The 21,246-nt window shown below is 41.5% G+C and overlaps 2 protein-coding genes across 6 annotated transcripts in view; one reads left to right on the top strand and one right to left on the bottom strand.

The window, feature by feature from the left end:
* The window catches only part of AVL9 (AVL9 cell migration associated), a 33,857-nt gene extending 28,523 nt beyond the window's left edge, over positions 1-5,334 (top strand). For both annotated transcript variants that reach the window (XM_060280586.1, XM_060280587.1), the window contains exons 15-16: positions 429-517; positions 1,522-5,334. In XM_060280586.1, coding sequence (XP_060136569.1) covers positions 429-517; positions 1,522-1,616 — 184 coding nt within the window. In that variant the 3' untranslated portion in view covers positions 1,617-5,334. The remainder of the gene's footprint in view (positions 1-428; positions 518-1,521) is intronic.
* Positions 5,335-5,646: 312 nt separating this feature from the next.
* On the bottom strand, positions 5,647-18,044 carry KBTBD2 (kelch repeat and BTB domain containing 2). 4 transcript variants are annotated; one of them, XM_035128953.2, is made up of 4 exons: positions 17,975-18,044; positions 14,413-14,937; positions 12,398-12,563; positions 5,647-10,283 (listed from the first exon to the last, which is right to left on the bottom strand). In XM_035128953.2, the coding sequence occupies exons 2-4, from the start codon at positions 14,580-14,582 to the stop codon at positions 8,748-8,750; spliced, it is 1,872 nt and encodes a 623-aa protein (XP_034984844.1). In that variant the 5' UTR covers positions 14,583-14,937; positions 17,975-18,044; the 3' UTR covers positions 5,647-8,747. The 4 variants fall into 4 exon arrangements, with proteins under 4 accessions (XP_034984844.1, XP_034984842.1, XP_034984845.1 ...); XM_035128951.2 differs by lacking the exon at positions 17,975-18,044 and adding an exon at positions 17,815-17,964; XM_035128954.2 differs by lacking the exon at positions 17,975-18,044 and adding an exon at positions 17,505-17,797.
* Positions 18,045-21,246: the final 3,202 nt, after the last annotated feature.

Genomic DNA, 21,246 nt, shown 5'->3' with positions numbered 1-21,246 from the left:
TGGTCTTTGTACCTGTTAACGTTTTTTTATTTCTCTCCAAATTTACAAAAAAAAATTGCTTTAAATATAGTAGTTGTATCATTGCTTTCTCTATTTCTATAGTTTCTAATTCTTTCCGTTTTTAAAATGCCCTTTGTTGGTAGTTGAGTTGGGTTTTACAACTATGGTTTAACAGAATGTGCAAACTAGATCTATATCCATGCTTACAATATTATAAAGAACCTTTATTATTGTTTGAGAGTTACTGGCCACAGGGCTTAATACCTGCCCTTTAAATCTAGTACCTTGGCCTAATAAAAGTATCTGCCTACTAGGTATTTCTTTCTTTCTTTATTGCCAACTCCTTTGTTTAGTTTCATGATCAATTTACATGCTTGGAAACAGTGAAAGTCAGTTGTAGGATGTGATGACATTTCTCTCTCGTTTAGTTCTGTTCAGAATAGTGAACGGGGCAAGAAGATTGGAAATGCCATGGCTACAACCAGCCGGAATGTTGTACAGACAGGAAGAGCCGTAGGTAAGATGCTTCGTAACTGGAAACCACGTTATGTGCTGTGACATTTGTATGCTGCAAACAGAAACCTTAACTTTCATGGCCTGTTTCATGAATCTTGGGGGTGGGGTATATCTCCACCAACTGCACACAAATGTTGCTACCTTCCGTAAATGAAGGGATAGCTGGAAACTAGCTGAAGCACTATGTATGGAGAAGTGAAACGGGAAACTTCATGCACAACACTTGTAGGATGTGTCATTTCACATATTTCTTCAGTGAGGGGTCTTAAAAATATGTTTTTGGGTGTGAGGAATTCAAATCTTACTATTTTTGTGATTGGACAACATCTAGCTTGGTAAAAACCACATAAACCAAAGAAATTTAATTTTACCTTCTGAAAATGTCAGGTGATGCTAATTATTATTATTATTATTATTATTATTATTATTATTATTATTATTATGTAATATAATTGCAAGTACTTGGCAATCATTTTCAATAATTTCTATACAATTTTACACACATCTAACCAAGCAGAACGAAATTATATTAACTTAATCAAAATATATTTGGGATTCGCAAGTCATGTTACATCTTTTAGCACCCCTCATTTTTGGAATTTGAAAGCTGTAAGATTCCACATGCCTATCATCTCAGCCATCAAGTTTTCTACTGCAACGAGGAGAGCCCCCCAGCCTTGCATACTCCTCAGCTCACTTTCCTCAAACCCAGCAGTTCCAGAGATAGCTATGAGTGTTGCATACTTACACAGACCTATGGGAATGTTCATCCCAAGCTTCGCCAGTCTGAACCAGCTTTAGAAACGTAGAGAATGCCAAAATAGAGGCTGTCTGTTTGAGAAATCTGCTTTTTACACATAGGTGTAAGTGCATTACAATCTCGTATATACTTTTCAAGTCCTATTAAACTTAATGGGAATTACTTCTAAGTAAGCACCATGCTATTAGTTGCTCTCATCTTAGCCTTACCTTTGCCTAACCTCCTCTTTTTACTATAAAATCCAGGTCAGTCAGTTGGAGGAGCTCTCACGAGTGCAAAATCAGCCATGTCCTCATGGCTTTCTACTTTCACCCAGTCAACACAAAGCCTTGGGGAATAACTGTTCTGCAGCGGACCAAGCCCTTACATTCATTTTGAGAAAGAGACCTGTGGTTTTGCTTTTAAAAACACGCCCATGAATTCAAGCAGCATGAGGATGAAGGAATGGCCTTTAAAGCTGCATCGCAGGATGCCATTGCAGTTTGCATTAATGCCTCTTTTTAAACATCTGAGCCTTTGTAACAACAGTAGCATAAAAGCCTTGTTGTAAGACGGACTTTATTTTTCAAGGTGTGCTGTTCTTTGGATGTTGATAATGATTTATGTAAATTTTGTTGTATTAACTCCAGCTGTCTAGACTTTTTCTTGGAAAAAAGAAAGAGTGGGGCTGACTAGGTTTGGAACAGAAAACTGACCTCTCACTTCCACCCTCCCATACCAAATGCAGAAGTAAGGTCTTTTCATTTCAGTGGAACCAACTTGTGCAGACGGTTGCAGCCTAATGTTGCAACCTTTTGCACCTGTGGGTGGAAAGAAGTGAAACAAATACAGATTAAATGAGACGTGCACGCCCGGTTTAACACCTAATACACCATAAATGACAGCTGATCTGAACAGCTGTTGGCAGTTTTGCACCTGCTCATTTCAACTTTCAGAAATCTAGCTGCTAGCACTTAGGTTTTAAAAAGTTTGTTTTTAAAGGTCATGGATAAAATGGAAATTACCATAGTTCTAATACTGACTAAAATACACAGGTTTACCATATTTTTGTTTCCTCTTTGGAATTATCACCCGAGATACCTCTTAGCAGAAAAACAACTCTTGCAACTCTTGCTCACCAACTGCAATTTCCTCGTTTTCAAGTTGTGTAAGTGAATTTAGCTTTCATCATTCAGGTTCCCATTTGCTTGTGTTGCACCCAACAGTGGCTGTTCGAAAACTTTCACTCGTGAATACCTATAACCAAATAACCTACCTCTATGGCACAGTTAAGACTCCAAATGCAAGAGTCAGAAGTGCTTTCCCCCTTTCCTAGCTGTTTTAGGGTTTTCTAATTTAATGTGTAAGTTAGCAGACATTTGAGAAATGACTGTAATGAGATATTACTTGGCTTTCTGCCAGCGATAAGTTTTATGGATTGCAATGTAGGCAGCCGTGAGATTGCCTTGGACTTTTAAGTAATTCATCTTAGCGTAGGACATTACACTATGAATGATTTACCAAAATAGAAGAATTCCAGGGCTTCCCTTAGATCATAGTATTTTTGCTTACAACAGCCAGTTCAAGTCCCTTCCCCTTCTTGGTTTTCTTCTCCAAACTTCAGTGATTTAAATGGATGTGGAATATAGTGTTAATTCGGGTGTGCTGTGGCTAGACTGCTTTACTTCATATCCTTTTAGGGAACAAATATTTTTTGATGTAACATTTTGCACCAAAGTTGTCACAGCATACCCCAACCAGAATTCCTGTATTCCGGCCACATCTCAAAGACCCAGTTTTCAGAGATGGCTATGGTTGCACTTCCAAGATAGCTTTTCATATAAGCAGTTTGGGTTACTTCACCCAGCTTTCCTGTAGATACTCTGTGCAGCTGTTTTCATACCTGTTCCACATACGCATTATGAAAATTAATGACCAATTGTGGTATGCTACCAGTACACATGTGCAATTTTCACACACCTGTGTATTTTTCATAGGTGCTGTACAAGGGAGGTTGTTATGAAGTGGCAGGTGTCCTGCTATAATCCATGTATATAGTACTGTTTGCAAGACACATCTTATGATTTCAAGCTTACTCATGATATCTGAAATAATATAGCCAGCATAAAAAACCCTTGTATGTTTTCTTCTTCACTACTTTTCTCAAATGAATGAGTCCATAAATTAAGAGTTATGGTTTTCTAACCACAGAAGTTGACTGCGCTCCTAAAGCAAACATTTTACAAGGATGCTGTGGCGTGGAGATGTTACCCTTTTATTGAAACTACAGAACTAGACATGCCATGGCAGTCATTACACTGCTTTTTTTCTTGGGAGCTCCTTGGAATTGTTACATCAAGTTGTTGGTTTTCATCCTTCCCTAAAAGGAGCACAAATTAATTGCCAATTAATCCACAGGCACCATAACAATGGATCAGCAAAATCCGTAGGGACAAGATGGTATGAAAAGCTGGTAATTCTTTTAAAATGTCTTCTTTAGCGATTGCTTGTAGTACATGACTATACGCTGTACAAGTGTTTATAGTAGCCATCATCTTGGAGTGACCAATTTATATTTATAATTTTACTACAGGGAAAAAATTTGCCAGTAGTTAATTGTACAAGTCAAATGCAGGAATAAACTGTAAAACCTATTAAAAATGATTACTGTGTGTACTGTAGTAGTTACAATCACATAATTTGGATTGAGCAGGTAGTCGTAATATACACTGAAAAAACTGGCATGAGCACATAGTGTATTACAAATGTGTGGGGTCACATACATATCTTTGCAAAAGGGTATTGAAAGACTAAATTAGATGGCGGTCTGTAAGAGAAAATAATTCAAATTTAACATGAATAGCATTTGTTTTCTAGCCACTGATTGCAAATTAATTTATTCTGGAAAACGTAAAAAGCAGTGCTGCTTGTATTATTGAAACATCAGATGTTGCGCATTGAAGCACTCTTGCTTGAAGCACTTCACATCAAGCAAGCACCAGCTAAAATGCAAGCACTGTCATTTACTCTAGTATTGTAGTGACAATTCTAAGCGGGGGGGGGGGGGGACTTAAATCTTGCTGTTCCTGTAATGCAGAGGTAGTCAATGCGGTACCCTCCAGATGTTGGATTCACATTAGCATCAGCCAGCATGGCTAGTAGGAATGGTTATGAGCTCAGTATCATCTAGGGCACACTCATTGGCTACCCCTATTTTCAGTTACGTTCTTTAAGGGCTGGTTAGTAACGCCTGCAAATTCTACCCAAAATAGGGCACATGATGTTGATGTGACCTAAAGCCAAATTAAGAACATAAAGTGCTTCAAATTCAAATAATACATGTGCTGTTCTATAGAAAATGGCCAGAGCATGTTAAAGTAAAAAAAAAAAACCCTTCCAAATGTAGCAGCAGTGCCCAGCCCAAAGGAACCCCCACCCCACCCCGAGTTATATCTAACAGTATGATCTTAATACTTGCTCCACAAGCAAGTAAATGTTCAGGATGCAACACCTTGGCTGGTGCCAACATACTGCATAGTGCAGTGCTTTATGGCTACTGAAAGGGTATTATGCTGGTGTTTGAACATTTTGTCCCACACAAGTGTGTTGAATCAGGCTGCTAACTTGGTATTTTGTAAGGCTGTTTTATGTGCTGGTGCTTCCTATTACAAACGTATATATTTGCATCATGCACAGTAGAGAAACTGATTTTTATATTTTTTTAAATGTTACAAGTATTTGGATATGTGTATCATATTACAGTATGAAATAGACTAGAAATACCTCTATTCCAGTTTCTATACCACTTAACAAATCAATATCAATCATTCAAGGCTGGTTTTGAGACATAAACCTGAAATCAGTTAATCATGGTTTAAGTGAAATGAAACCTAAGTTTATTTCCGTATGGTTTTTAATGCTACCAGCCTGTTGGAAGAGGAGGGTTGGTAAATATTAGGTATTTCATCTATCATCAATGTGTAAAAAATAGGTTACTATGTTCAAAATACTATTAATGCTTCTGCTGTATATTTTGTTCTAAAGAAAATAAAGATTGTTCTTGTTTTGCTTGAATGTAACTTGTTTGGCACAAGGGTTTACTTGTAGTTTGAACTGCAAAAGCTTGAGACCTGCTCTTACTCACAACCTACCGTGTTTCTCATATTATAAGACATGTCTTATATTTATTTTTTCCTCAAAAAAACACACTATGGCTTATTTTCAAGGGATGTCTTATTTTTTTCCTCCTCCTGCTGCTGCGGCCAGCATTGCTGCTGCGCCTATCACTATGTCTTATTTTCGGGGTATGGCTTATATTCCTTGAATGCTTAAAAATCCTGCTATGGCTTATTTTATGGGTATGTCTTAAAATATGAGAAACAGGGTAGACAGGGAAAGAGAGGCAAGAAACACTAATGAGTGTGTACATGCCCTCACCATTGCCAGCTTATATCAGACTAGTTTTGGTGGTTTAAAAATGGGTATTCATATGTTTTAACTCTTTTCACTCATGACTTTTTCAAGAGTGTGCTAAAATTATCTGCCTCATGCAAATCAGCAGTAGCTTTTAATTATATAGCCCTAATTTTCACCTGCTACAGCCAAAATTACAGCCAATATTCTAAATACCAAATATGAATCCATAATGTCGTCTTCTCCTTGTTAAAGTTGCCTAATATGTTCAGTTGATGCTGAGCAAAATCTCAAAGAAACTGATCCATTCTAGACCAAAGGTTAGGTGCACCGATATTACAGGAACAGAATCATCTTCATAAAAAATGCAAACTATGAAGTTACTTGTTTATCTTCACAACTTGCAGTGTGATAATTTCCTCCAGTATTTCTTTCCTATACTGTTTTCTTCCAAGAAACATATTTGCTAGTTAGTATTAGTTACAAATTTCTGAATAATCTTTCCTCCTGTTCTGTTAGAAGGGCAGATATACAGTGGTACCTCTGAAGTTGAACGGAATCAGTTTCGGAAGTTTGTTCGACTTCCAAAACATTCGGAAACCAAGGCGCGGCTTCTGATTGGCTGCAGGAAGCTCCTACAGCCAGTGGGACGTTCAGGTTGCAAAGAATGTTTGCAAATCAGAACACTCACTTCCGGGTTTGCGGCTTTCAGAAGCCAAAATGTTCCAACTCGCAGGGCGTTTGGGGTCCAAGGTATGACTGTATTCAACTTAAGTTTAGAAGCAAAGCCAACCTTATTTTAACAAGTTGGAAGTGGGATTTTTTTCAATAGGTTCATTTTTTTACCAAAATCAATTGGCAGAAAAGTGCTGGACAAGAAGCTTTCAGCTACTGAAAAGAACTATGCAAGTTTTAACAGTGGCCTGGTTCACACGTCATGCTAAGCCAAACCATAGCTTAGGGAGAGGATTGCGGCCACTTCACTCCTCACCAGCTGTTTTGTGCCATGTTCAGCTAAGCTATGGTTCGTCTTAGCATGGTATCCAAACCTGGGCTTGTGGTTGGTTTGTAATGGACAAGAGGTAATCAAGAACAAACCTTGGTTACAGTTCATGGTTACATCTGGATTTAAACCAAGGTTTGTTCTTGGTCTCAGAACGGCACAGCAGCAATCCAACGAGTGAGGCAGGCACCATCTCCCTGGAAGACCGCACACTCACATGTAGCCACTGTTTAGCTAAGCATGAAGTGTGAACCAGCTATCAGAAAGCATGCATTTTAAATACAATTTTCAGCACCTTGCCTATGATTCCAAAGTGTAATGAGTACACTGTACAGCAGGGATGTCCAACAGGTCGATCGGGATCGACTGGTCAATCCCTAGGAGGCTGCAGTCGATTGCGGGATCATTTTCCTTTACTTTTGTCTAAGAGCACCTAGCTCCACTCAGCATTTTATTCTGTTCCGTGGAAGCAATATTTTGGTGAGCGAGTAAACCCCTTGCCCCTGAAAGTTAGGCGCCCCCAAGTGAAGTTTTTATCCCGCACCCTAATAAAATGGGTTATAAAACATGTTATTTCCCCTCTCTAAAAAAAGCTCAACAACTTTGACCTGAACCCCACTAAAAAGGGGGTAGATCACCTCCAGTTAATAACTCTGTGAGTAGATTGCAGTCTCCTGGAAGTTGGCCACCTCTGCTGTACAGCAACATCTGCCCCCTCTACACCTTGTGGCCCTCAGAGGAAAGCAAACTTGTATACTGTAACTTACCTCTCTGGAATATTTCAGAACATGAGGCACTTCCACATCCTGTTGCGCCTAATTTTTTGAGCCACCCAGTACCAGAATATTTTTTGACATTACAGTTTGAGGAAATATTTTTTGACATTACAGTTTGACATTGCAGAAAATGCAGGAAACAAGTCTTTGACTCAGGTTTTTTTTTTAATAAATTAATATCATTCAAAATACAGTGCCAGAACATGATGCAGCTGAACATGCTAGTATGATCCATCATGAAGCACCTGTGCTCATGTAAGATTGGCGGCGCTCCGCTACTGCTAGTGGTTCCTGGGATTAATGCCAGAGCAGCACTACTGAACTGCTCTCCTGCACAGAGTATTCCTGAAAAAAACAACTGCCCCCCCCAAAAAAACAAAGAGACAACTAAGGGATATCTATACACAGTCACACTACAGTAATGCTTGTTATTAAATTAACAAAAATAAAAACCTGGTTAATCCACACTATATCTTGGTTAACATTGGGGCAGGGGGACATAAGCAGCAGGAAGTAATATGCATGAGCCATTGTTTCTGAAATACAGAATGTGGAACTGTTTACTGATCAAAGCTCCACACAGACCCGCACTAGGTAGGGCTGGCAATTCTTACTGCAAGCCCAGCAACGTAAGTTCACACCTGGCAAACTACCAGCTGCTCGGAAGACCTGTATTCTAAATAGACAGGTATAAGTTAGTGAAAATACATGCACCTAATAATAATAAAATAATAATACAGCTTGACTGAGCCTGCAGTCATTTTGCCCTGCATGTCACCATAAATTGGAAGATCTACCCTTCCTACCACAGGTAGATCCATGGGATTTGTTTCTCTCTTTACATGGCATTATTATACCAACACGGCTGTTGTGTAATAGGTGTAGCACATTCCATTAGGCCACACAATCTATAATAACTAGCACATACAAAGATTTCCAGAACTCACTCAAATATAACTGGAAGATACTTTGAGCAATTAACATACCATCCTAGAAATAGAAGCTGCTTTTGTGAAAGTTTCCTGAACTAAAAGTCTTCACAAGACTAAAAATTTAGACAATAAGCAGATGCTTTAAGCTTGCAATATACATACAGATCCCATCAGCTACCAGAGGGATTGTTTCAGATTATGGAAGCATATCCGCTTATAAATTCCACCGATTTACACTCAATGGCCACAAAATGTTAAATAGGGCACACATACAAGACAGCTTATTGTTTCATATTCCAGCCCTGTTCTCTCAAAGAGTTTTCATGATAACCAGTTATAGGCATGCAGTCTCTTAATTTTTTGGGGAGCTATACAGGTGGCAGTGTTAGCATCTCTCCATCAATCTCAAACTCATCAGCTCCATCTGGTGAAAAGAGATACGGTGGAGGCTTCCATGGGGATTCTTCAAGGCAAGATGGATATAGCTTTCCCACAGTGCACCGAAAGTCTTTCCCCAAATCCCAGAGCACCCTTTCAGATATATGCTGGCGCAAGAACCACCGGTCAAGTTCCATATCGTACTGGTAGGTGGCATACTTGGCTCTCTCATTCATGTGGGTTTCTCGTATGAAGACACATAAGGAGTTGGAAATTACAACAGCTCTGACACAGGGGTCAGAATATCGTTTGGCAGGGATGTTGGCTGCCATTCGCCATTCATTTTTATTCACATCATAAACTTCCACAGTAACGGAAGACCCATCTACAGTGCTAGTAGGGAGCCTTATACCAGAGTTGCTGCCAACGTGCAAGCCTCCGATATAAAATATTTTATCCCCAAAAGCAGCAGCTGAAGCAAAGCATCTACTAGTTTGCCTCATAGCCATTTCAACCCAAGCATCTGACCTGGGGAAGTAACAGTACATCAGGTTGTGTGCCATTACATAAATGCAGTTATGAACAGCAACAGCTGTACTCCATTGCCACGCACAGGGCAGTGGGCTTACCATTGTCCATTCATCTCTCTCAGTATCATACCTTTCAACAGTTCTCCTGTTGAGCTCTCCACCTACACTGTCTCCTCCAATTGCATAGATGTGGCCTTCACAGCAAACGAGGGATGGCTTTATACGAACAAACAGCATTGGACTCTTTGGAAACCAAGTGTTTTGTTGGGCATCAAACCAGTAAAAGCAATTCACAGTTCGGAAGGCAACCTGAAGTCTGCTAGTTTTACTGTGGTTGGTTTTTGCATTTTTCAATGGGATCTGCCCCCCTGCTATATAAATGTCATTATCAGGAGTTACAAGCGTCCCAACCTTATGCAAGTCAGCGGGAGGGCTGCAGAGCTTGTAAACTTTTTCAGCCTGTGGGCTGTAGCATACTGAAGAGTAAAGACCACCAGGGTTTTCAGAAGCAGCTTCAATGAAGATCATCATTTCCTCTTTAGTCATTCCAAGTCTTGGTTTAAAAAACTTCGGCATAGATTTATATAATCCTTGAACCACTACCGATTTATCATTCGGCGGTAAGCCTTGAAACCAAGCTCTTTGTGTAACTTCAGAAAGTGCATCAATTCTTATTTGGCTAAGAACAGATGACAAATACTGTGATCGAGATTCTGTGTTGTATTCCAGCCATAACATAGCAGCTTCACGAACGGTTTCCTCCTTTTCCACATTTAAGTTGTCACTACTCAAAATATCTATCAACAGATCATGTGAGAGTTGCATGAAAGCCTCCTGGTGACATACAGCTGTGAACTTGTGTTCTACCATTCTTTTAGCACTCTGTTTTAACTCCTCACAGCTGAAAAGATCAGCGAAGCTCAACAGCCGCACACAGTTCTCTGCATTTATTTTTTTAATTAAGTATTCTCTACAGCGCTGTAACACATCTTCTACCTGCAATAAAAAAATGCAATACTTACATTAACTTCATATTTACGGTCAACAGAACAGGAAAAGAAACAAATTTTCCTAGATTTCTATAAAAGCAACATCTCCTTTACTCATTCTATGTTTAAGATATTTTATTCTCTTGCCATTTATGCTGTTTTAAATGTGTATTATATACTTCACCTTCCTTTGTAATCTCTTACTTTGAAATCTTTAAGAAAATATTTTAGTTTCCTGTTAATTACATTGCTTTGACTGTATATTTGCATTTGAGCTTCTTTTGTAAAGCTTTATAGTGTAATACTTTATTTGATGTTTTAATGTAGGTTGAAAACTGATTTGAGATTTTTTTCTTTAAAATATAACGCAGCATAGAAATGAAATGAATAAACAACTTCTACTGACCAAAAGTGAAGGGATCATTTACAGAATGTGCCTAAACATATTGGCTACAACAAGCCATTGTTCACAAAAAGGAAAGGAAGGGAGAAAGTGCCCCAGTTCATCTTCAAAGGCCAAAGTCTATTGGTTACTGAAGAAACTGACTATCTTTCATTTGTAGATAATAGGGAGAGAGGTTTTCCCTATTGCTGGTCAAATTGTTATGTACCTCAAAACAAAACAAAAAACCCCTGCTTTCCCATCTCACTAGGTATCAGACAGCTCCAATCTCTACAGGGATGGCAGTGAACAGAAAAAGCTGAATCAAACCTTCTGCTAGTTCACTGGCGAATACAGCCATTCTACTGTCAGCTGTAAACATCAGAGCCCAAAGAATTTCAGGTAGTAATGATGTCCATAACAAGGCAACATATGCAAATCTGGGAGGTTCCACTTCCCTTTACTGCATTACTGCCCCTTATCCTAGATGTTGCAATGTATTAAAGTACCTCTAGATTATCATTCCCCTTATAAGCTTTCCCAGACTCTGAGATCATCATTTAAATCCCCCCCCCCCGTGTGTGTGTAGGAGAAGAGATGTTTGGAGGGTGGCATCAAACCTTTCCTGTAGGAGTGCTTCAGTTGTACAATGCTCTCCCTAGGGAAGTTCACCAATATCTCTTCTGTGTCGTGGTAAGACATTATTTTATTCTCCCAGGCATGTGGGCCTTAAGTTAGTGTACCTAGGTATGCATCTGTCCACTAGTGGGAGGGATATTTGTGTTTCATAATGGTTTCTGTGGCTGAACACTTTTAATGTGCATCATTATTTTTACTTGGTCTGTTATATATTGTATTTTGGTTGTAAAGAGATTAACAAATTAAATATATAAAATTAATTATACTGCAAATTCCTTTGGAAAGCTCATGACAGTGCATGGCTCCCTGAAATCATGAGTAGCTAACCTTTTGTGGCCTGAGGGACGCATCCACCATTGGCCACTCTCTGAAAGTGGCATCCATGCAGGTCAATAGAGGAGGGCTATTGTTTCCCCTCTGCTCAAATGATCAATCCTATGACCAACCAGGGTTTGATCTGCACCACTATCTGAACACTGGGCTCCACCCAGTGCAGCACTGCTTAGTTTAATTGTCATTACCAAAAACCAGTAGTCTTAAAGGGCCTTGCTTAAGGGGGCACATTAGGCTCTCAAATTGAGGGTTAACTATCCTTGCCCTATATTAATACATCCAATTTAGAGGAAGAGAAGAAGAGTTTGGATTTGATATCCCGCTTTATCACTACCCGAAGGAGTCTCAAAGCGGCTCACAATCTCCTTTCCCTTCTCCCCCACAACAAATCCTCTGTGAGGTAGGTGGGGCTGAGAGACTTCAGAGAAGTGTGACTAGCCCACGGCCACCCAGCAGCTGCATGTGGAGGAGCGGAGACACGAACCCGGTTCCCCAGATTATGAGTCTACTGCTCTTAACCACTACACCACACTGGCTCTTAATTTACATCTTAATTCTAGAAGTATGTAATGGAGAGCAAACTCATTTGAACCAAGTAGAAATATATTGTAATTAGAGAAGTTCATAGTAGCACCATTAGGGCAGAAAATGCAAATACTTCCATGGCAGTTTCTGTTAAATGTAAAATACCGTAAAATAAAAAGTTAAATATTCAGAAAAATAGCTTTTTAAAAAATGTCTAAGAAAAGTTAGCATGACATTCTTACCTGTAAGAAGCAAGCTGTTTCATAAAGCTGTTCGACTGTAGTGTCACTTATTGCCAAATTACCCGTGTATGCGTAAATTATTATGATTTGCAAAGTGGCTGCATCCACATTCCTTAGATGGACATGCGTTTGCTTGCTTTCACTCAACCCACTCATAAACATAGCCCTGAAAGATAAAACAAAATACATTAACTTCCAGCTTCTATCTTACTTTCTCCAACACTGGATAAAATTCAGTACATTTAAGAGCATTCAAAACTATTGAATGGTTCACAAAGGCTGCATTCCAAGGATTGGGATTTCACACTATTTACATCCAGTTTCATGGATAAGCTAATGTCCAGTTTGTGTGCAAGTGGACTCCCTGATCTTATTGAGGTACAAATCAGTTTAGTAAACATATTAATAAATGTTATATATGAACTTCCTCTGTGTTTAGGTTACATTAAGCACATATACCATATTTTTCAGTGTATAAGACTATGTTTAGCTAAATTTGCAATTTAAAAGTCGTCCAAAATTGGTGGTCATTTTATACACAGGGGTGTAAGCACAGGGGTTTCTGTTTGGGCTCTGGTGCAGGCAGCCTGGGCTTGGGTTCAGGCTCTGGTATGGGCGACCTGGGTTCAGGTACATACACAAAGTTGCAGATCTCTGTAGCTAAACTAGAGTTTCATTTAAGTATTTTACACTCATCTGCTGAGAGACTGTGGCATGAAACTTAAGTTCGTTCGATGTTAGTATTCCTTGAGTACTTGCATGTTACTAGTGTGAAAATCATTTTGTTTAGGGACAAGTTTCAAGTTTTCAAAAGGTCTGGAACTGGCTCAATTGAAAGCCAAGAGGAGCCACTGACATTGTGCTTTTATTTCATTTAATACTCACTGAGATATCAACCATACCTGAAGTTTCCACAATGGAACAAAGCAGATGTAAAATGCAGCATGTCCCAACATCTTCTACAATATGTATAAGATATTTTTATTTATAAATATATTAGTTGCACAAGTTATTTTGCTCTTGTACAATAAACATCACAGCAGATATTGAGCCAGAACTCTGGGCATATTCACCATGGTCAATTTGCACTCGAGCTTGCCTAATCCTTCTAGATTAGTGGCAGCCAGTGCGATGCTTTCTGTAAATTGTGGACTCCATAGCAAATTGTAAACAATGATTGATGGAAGTTGCAGTCCACGACATCTGGAGGCCACACTAGCTACTCCTGTAAGCAGAATGCACTCTTCTCCCTAACCTGCCATGGAATACAGTCGTACCTTGGGTTACGAACACCTCGGGTTACAAACTCCGCAAACCCAAAAGTATTTTCGCTGCGCATGCGCAAAAATCACAAAAAATTACGCTTTGCGCATGCGCAAAATGGCGCTTTGGGTTACGACCATTTCGGGTTACAAACTGCGTCCCGGAACGGATAGTGTTCGTAACCCGAGGTACCACTGTAGTGAAATCATGCTCTTATTTCATGTGAGCTTCCTATTTCCATGCCTCCTTATTTCCTAACACACAACAGAGCAATGAGATTTTGCATGCATGCGCACACACACTTTAGATCTGTTCACACTCAACTCTAGGGCAAGAGGGACCGCTCTCCCCCCCCCAAAAAGGGGGGGGAACCCCGTAAACCTCAAAACTGTAAAAAGAAGGAAAAGAAGGAAAAGAAGGGAAAAAAGAAGGAAAAGAAGGAGGCTTTTCCTTCTTTTTCTGTGAAATTGATCTGGAGATATTTCAGACCTTGTTTTCATTAACCAAGTTTCCCTCCATAACACAAATGTCATGTTTGGCACTCAAACATCACTCTTACAATAGATATTCTTCACTTTGTGAAGCCATCAAAGTAGTTGTACACCCGTTTAGCTATTCCACATCCACATCTCCATTCACTTCAAATTACCAGTAGAACCATTTTAAAATTATATTATACACTGTAGTCTTAGACATAAGAGATGAATAGAATACATTTTTAAGGAAGAAACAACACTACTTTAATCACATACCTGAAGTAAGAGCTACATGTAGCAAGAACCATCTTATGGCATGGGAATTCAGTGCCCTCAACAATTAAAACAATGTCAGTTAGCAACTGCTGTTCATAGAACAACTTTAACTGCTCCAGTAAGGATACAGCATATTCCGTATTGATCTGCCTTTCTTCCTGGGTAGACATGATTGCATTCCATTAATATTTCCAGAATCAGGTTACAGAAGCCACTTTATTTCAGCAGGAAAGAGGTCAAGCAACCATTTTTTGAAGAACTCAGAAGAAACTACAAGGGATATTTTGAATCCTTTGCTAACTTTATTAAGACATTCAGCAATGATAGACTGGACTGTTGAATCAATACTTCAGATAGCAACCCACTCCTTGGATGCAATAAAATGACTTGGTCTCCATCCGTTCGCCTGAGACTTTCAAGAACAACAGCCAAGTTCCTGTTCAGATTTCCAGTGATACAGTTCATGGGCGAAAGAATGCAATTTGTGAGGTAGATTTTCTTGAACCATCTCTCAATCACTTGTGACTAGAAGAAAAAAAAATCATGTCAGCAATTTTTCTAAGCCTGTCCTACCACTGTACTGCCAAGAACACTGTTTGGTACACTACTTTAAACCATAAAGTTGCTGTTATGAAGGCCATTCATAAATTCAAAGACTAAAGGTGAAGAACACATTTGATGCCTTCTCAACTCCTCTGATGAATTAAGAATGCCCAGAACTAAAATGAAGCCTTGGATAGGAGTAGCAGTGTTCAAACCCTACTAGCACTGGTAATGTCTCCTTACTATTTGCAATAATGGATCAAGTTTTTGTCTCTCTTCACAAAATTTAACATAGCCACAAATGTCATTGGACTCCAAATCTTACCTTTGTGATCTCTGTGACACAATGAACAAGGGTAGTGAGCAACTGGTTCTTAGCCTGTTCCCAATCAAGATGAACATTTCCCTATTAAACACCAGCAAGGTCACCATAACTTGAAAGCTAAATGCTTTCAACTTTTGCTTATACAGTCATACCTCGGGTTACGGCTGCTTCAGGTTGCGTTTTCGAGTTGCGCACCGCGCTGAACCCGGAAGTCCCAGACTGGGTTACTTCTGGGTTTCAGCACTCATGCATGCACAGAACCGCTAAATTGCGCGTGCGCAAAAGCGCTGAATCACACTTTGTGCATGCGCAGATGCGACGCTGCTGGTTGCAAACGCGCCTCCCACAGGGATCACATTCGCAACCCGAGCATCCACTGTACTATTTGTTTTCTAGCAGTTATGTGGGGAAGAAAAAATTTCAGTGTTTTATTTTTCTGTCGAAAATTTTCTCTTTTATAACTTCATTAATAACAATGGAAGGATGCCAACTACAAATACAGTATTAGGCGAGCTTGGCAGTTTCAAAGTTTTTAGTTTGTTTACTAAATATAAGTAGAACATACATACTCCTGAACGCCTCCCTTGTTCTCTCATAATGGTAACGGTGTCCACCTGAAAGGGGCCAGAACTGAGTTTTGACAAGTTCTGGCTAAAAAAAAGCACTGCTTATGGTACGGTAGTTCCTGTGACTATTATACTGGCTTACACTTCAAATAGCATACACTTCAAATTTCCAAATAGGATGACTGTGCAAGATTGAACTCTCCAACCTTCAGTCTTTCAGATCAAGTGAAATCTGGTTTCTAAACAAGAATCACACACACAATCCTATTCAAAACTATACAGAACTGCACTTTATATTATTCTTATTAAAACACCATCATCTGAAATTAAGCTGTATGAATTGTCCTTCTGATCCTCCGGTATTAACCCAGCCAATAATCGCTGCTAAAAAGTAAGACATCAATTAAAGCTCAATATGACTTGCAGTGTCGGCACAGAAACACACACTATTGCTGAAATATGAGCCCCTGGGAACAGCGATAGCACCAGTCAGTAACCTGGCAGAATTAAGAAGCAAGCCCTATGCCATGCATGCCCACTCCCTACCTCCCCCCACACAAAAAAATTATTGCAGCAACCGCTATACCAAATGCACAATATATTTCTTTAGACCTCTGCAAACACTGTACTTGTTACTTCAACTCAATAGTTTGCATTGGTTCTATGTAGAACAGGTGAAAAAAATAACCTGACCACCATTCTCAAAACATTACAATCCAACATCCATTTACATGCCAAGTTCACAATGCAACTATATAATTATGCCAAGCCAATATAAATCATCATTAAATTCATGTAAGTGTGTGAGAGTTTGAGATTAAAACCGAAGAAGCAAAAAGAGTCTGTTGCTCAGCTTCAATTAAGTACCTCCATTTCAACATCATTAATTGTAACTTTACACCTACAATTCATTTTTTTTGGGGGGGAGCGGAATCCCATCCTCACCCTCTCTGCTAAGCAATGGCCAACCTCTTTCCGCTAGGAGGCTGTGGTGTAAAAAAACAAAAACAAAAACAACCCACCTGCTTTTCTCATCGCAGGAGGGGAGGGGAACAAGGGGTGTTTCTAAATAGCAGCTAAGGATGACCACCCAAAACCAGTATTTTTATGCAGCGGGGGTCAGGATGCAGCAAGGCAGACACTCTGACCATGGCTTCACCTGGATGCGATGCTAAGCCAGGCCATGCCAGGCCATAGCTGCCAAGTTTTCCCTTTTCTCGCGAGGAAGCCTATTCAGCATAAGGGAAGTTCCCTTAAAAAAAGAAGGGAGAACTTGACAGTTATAGGCCAGGCCCCCTCATCAGCTTTTACCTCCACACCCACCTCCACACCCCTTCCTCCCCAAAGCCACGCACCTCCCAAAAAGAGAAACAGTAACCCCTCCGCCCACCCTGGAACAAAGACCTTGGGCGCCCGCTGCTCAGAGCCGCAGCATGACATTGGAGACGGCAGGCGCGGATGATGCGCCGCTGCGGCTGCGAATTCCGCGGGGCTCCCCCCCCGGAAGCACCTACTCTCCATTTGCGTCGCCGCAAGAGGCGGAGTCGGGGGGAGCCGTTTACGGCGCGTGGGCCCCCGAGAACAACACACCGACACAAGCACACGCACGTCGCTCTCGCCCGTCGTTCAGGGCGCAGAATCACCCTGCCACCTCATACCTCATACCCCCGCGGCCTTCCTCCTCCTCGCCCCCATCACCGTCCGCGGAAGCCGGTGCCGACCATCCTCGCCCCGCCAGGAAGGAGCCCAGGCCGCTCCCCGAAGGCGGCTGTCCAGGCCACAGCCTATGAAGTAAACGCGTGGGGGGGGGAATAGGAGCCTATGGCGGATTTCCTTTTTTGAGGGGGGGTCGCGCGCGTTTCCTATCACGGAAGGGCCGGCAGCACCTCCCGCCCCACCGGGCAGAGGCCTAGGAGATACTGGAGGCGGCGGCTGCTCGCCATCCCTTCACCCACACCCCTCACAAACCTGCGCCACCCTCTCCCCTCCGGCGGCGGCCGCTTCGCCTTCCTCCCCTCAGGATCCTCCAGGGCGAAAAGGAAAGCGGAAGGAGGGGGGAGGGAAAGGGGCCCGGGGCAAAGGGACACACACGGCGGCTGCGCACGCGCGGGCGCACGGGAGGCCTTACCTCGCTCTCTGCCTGCCTGCTTGCCCGCCCCGACGTCCGTTGAAAGGAGCGCAGCGCGCGGGCGCACCCTCTCGGCGTTCGAGCCCGCCCTCCTGCGCATGCTCGGAGGGATGAGAGCGCGACGCGGGCGGGAGGAAGAGGGGGGGAAATGGCAGGGAGGCGGAGCTTGGGTGTGTGTGTGGGAGGGAAATGTTATCGCGCATGGGCAGAGGCGCCTCCGCCCGGCGCGGCCTTTCTCCCTTCGTGCGCACGCGCCCCTCGCCCCACCTGCCGTTGCCGCTTCTCGGGGGAAAGAGGCTCCTTCCCAGAATGCACCGTGTTTGCAGCGCGCCTTCGGGCGCCTGGCGGAAGAGGCTGTTCCCTGCTTTGCGCCCCCTGCCGATCGGATGATGTAACTGCAGCCGTCTGATCCCACCAAGGAAGGCGCAAGAAATGATTGTTAGAGTAGCGCTTGTGGAGAAACTAAGGAAACGTCTTTCCTGCCCTCAGGAACACAAACGACGATTTTGAAACCGTATTCTTACACAGTACACCGGAGAGATGTCCCCAGCTCCCCATGCAATCAGTTATAAACCACAAACCTAATGTGCATTATTTACATTGTATATGCAGAGAATGTTTCTATGGGGCTTGCCAGCAGACCATAAATTTACACAGTGCTTTTTTCTCTCTAGGGGGACGCATACCCCTAAACATTTTGTGAATCTAAGTTTGGCCTCATTGAGGGACAGTATTTCAATTTGAGTAGGAAAATGAAAGTACCCCTAAGCATTTTTTTTAAAGAAAAAAAGCACTGAATTTACATATCTGTTTTCTCCTACTCTGAAGTAAGTCCCACCCATTCAATGAGTCAGCCTCTCTGAGGTAAGTAGCCAGAGGATTACAGCCCTGGCCGGTTATTTTACCTTCTTAGCCGACTGCAGATACTGGTGGAAGGCTATGTTCCAGGTTAACCCCGTTTGCTGCTGCTTCCTGTTTGTGCATTGCCATAATTCACGCTGGCACAAAAGTGTCCCACCTTGGGACAGCGAGCAGCAAATTGTGTGGTACACGTGCATCATGCTTTGAATGCAATCCATGCATGCTGTATTACCTAAGGTTAGCAGAGTTTTTTCAATGAATCCAGGGCCACTTTTCAACTTCAATGGATCTTGTATGGGGACTGATTTGTAAATCTGGGGACTGTCCCCGGGAAACAGGGACGTCTGGTAACCTTACCTTATGTGGCTCTTGTCCTTAAGGGAAAGGAAACTGGCCATTTTGGAGGTGAGCAAAGACTGCAGGATGCATTTCGGTCTCTCCATTGCTTACATGGAACCTTGCATTCTGTTAAGTCACTATTTACCCTACTTTACCCCAGGCTCTCTCAGCAGGTGAGGGCTAGTGAAACAATCAGCATCTTAGGCAGGCAAACTGAATTGGAGGCAAGGCAACCAGATCTCCAACAGCAGAGTGAGCCTCCTTTCCATCAAGGAAAGTCTGTACAGTCACACGGGAACTTTTGACACTAGGTCATTGAATCTTCTTCTTTTTCCAGGGGGACACTACACATGCTCAGAGGCACTCAGTCCAAAGTGGTAGAATTTTTTAAGGTGAATGGGGTCAGGCATTCTGTTGGAAAGCTGCCTTAATGGCCCTAGCAGGGGTGGCAAATACATCCCATGGTCTTTTCTTGACATTTACTTGCAACTGTAACTTCATTAGGTAAGGGATCCCAGACTGGTTCTGCTTAGCCTGACCCTATGCAGAGTAAGGGAGACATGAGAGTGAGTTTGCTGGATTGCAGAGTGGCACTAAGTATTTGTAGGATCAGAGTGCAAATGAAATGCAGTGGTCACTGGCCTCATTGTGTCTCTCTACCTTGGTAATAAGCCTGAACTTTAAAGGTTGAGGGCAAATGAATGCACACAGCCATAATCCTATGCAAAGTAAAGTGTGCATTAGCCCATTGAAATTCATCAACTTAGATGCACTCAAATTTGCACAGGACCAGACTGTTAGCTGTAAGTCTCCTGTTGCTTTAAAGAAAAGGCCTCAATGAGCTACAGGTGTGCTGAGGAAGGGCTTGTGCTTAAGAGAGAGGAGAGAGGCGTTAGCAATTAGTTCTTTGCTGGGCTGTCTTCAGATACAGCAGCAGCATCGATGCCTGGTTTGGGGCTATATAAAGTAATGACTTGGCTTTGTAGAGCTTGCATTTAAGGAGTAAAAAGCAATTGGAAGGTGGGGGTTCTTGGATTATAGAAAGGTGTAGAAAGATGGTGAGAGCTTTAGTGGAGACCTGGAAGAGGCTGGCCTGTTGCTGAACGAATTCTCTGTATTGTTAGACTGTCTGGGTTTCAGAAGAGGTTTGTAGGCTTTTTGTTACCTTTGAATAAGCTTATTTCTCTTCCTGTCTTGCTTTTTTATATGTTTATAAACTTACAGCCCCTTTCTAAAAATACAAAACTATTGTTTGAACCAGGTATCCTGGATAAGTTATCATGTGGGCAGTTACTGCTAAAGTTTTGTGTACTGTATGTGTTAAATCCTAGTAATAATGCTGACAACAGCAATAATGATACTTGAGGGGTAATGGGAGGTTTATTGTCTTTGCCTAGGAGGAAAGAAGAGAACTTTGACTGTAATGAATTGAGACAGGTGTGTTCACTGTAATAGTCTTCTGCCATTTTAGAAATAGATGTATTTCTGATTGGTCATTAAGCAAGCTGGGTCAACATTGTGCCCTGTATACTTTGAAATTGGTCCTACTGAAATTGTGAAATTGACGGGACTCAGTTCTGAGTAAGCATGCACAGGACTAAACTATAATGCATCATTTCAAAGTTATATGGATTTTCCATTTCTAGTATTTAAGCAGTGGCCATAATCTCTGCTAATACTTATGGTTTTTCTACAACAGTTTGCACAAAATAGTCAGGCTTGAGTGGAAAAGGCGATTATTAAAGTAAGAGAAAGAGTATTTGCTTGTATGTTTGTGTGAGCAAAGAGAACACTTATGGCATAAGATCCACAGAGAGCAATGAGGCTTAAGGACATGGTTTCACAAAAATCTGTTTGTTTGGAGAACTTTTCCAATAATAAATGATATAGACTTCTCTGAACATTGCAGGGATCAGTCGGGATGAAGTTTTTTATCCTAAATGCAAGAATGGCTTTAAGGTCACAAGGGAACCTAGTGAATGGTCAGTACCCGCCTGTCCCATAAAGCCCCCTTAAGACTCTCTACTTTAAGGGGGCTTTTTCCAAAAAAAGATGTGGGGGGAAAAGAACAG

This window comes from Zootoca vivipara, chromosome 12 (genome assembly GCF_963506605.1).
Source record: "Zootoca vivipara chromosome 12, rZooViv1.1, whole genome shotgun sequence".
Classification (NCBI taxonomy): domain Eukaryota; kingdom Metazoa; phylum Chordata; class Lepidosauria; order Squamata; family Lacertidae; genus Zootoca; species Zootoca vivipara.
The sequence above is the reverse complement of the archived record's forward strand: the minus strand, read 5'-3'. Positions and strand labels throughout refer to the sequence as shown.

Bases quoted from the DNA above. Each gene is read 5' to 3' on its own strand.
- KBTBD2 (XM_035128953.2), bottom strand. From the start codon at position 14,582: ATGTCTACCCAGGAAGAAAGGCAGATCAATACGGAATATGCTGTATCC. The intron at 12,564-14,412 runs GTATGTGATTAA...TTTATCTTTCAG, and splicing joins ACATGTAGCTCTTACTTCAG to GGCTATGTTTATGAGTGGGT. The intron at 10,284-12,397 runs GTAAGAATGTCA...TTTTTATTGCAG, and splicing joins AAACAGCTTGCTTCTTACAG to GTAGAAGATGTGTTACAGCG.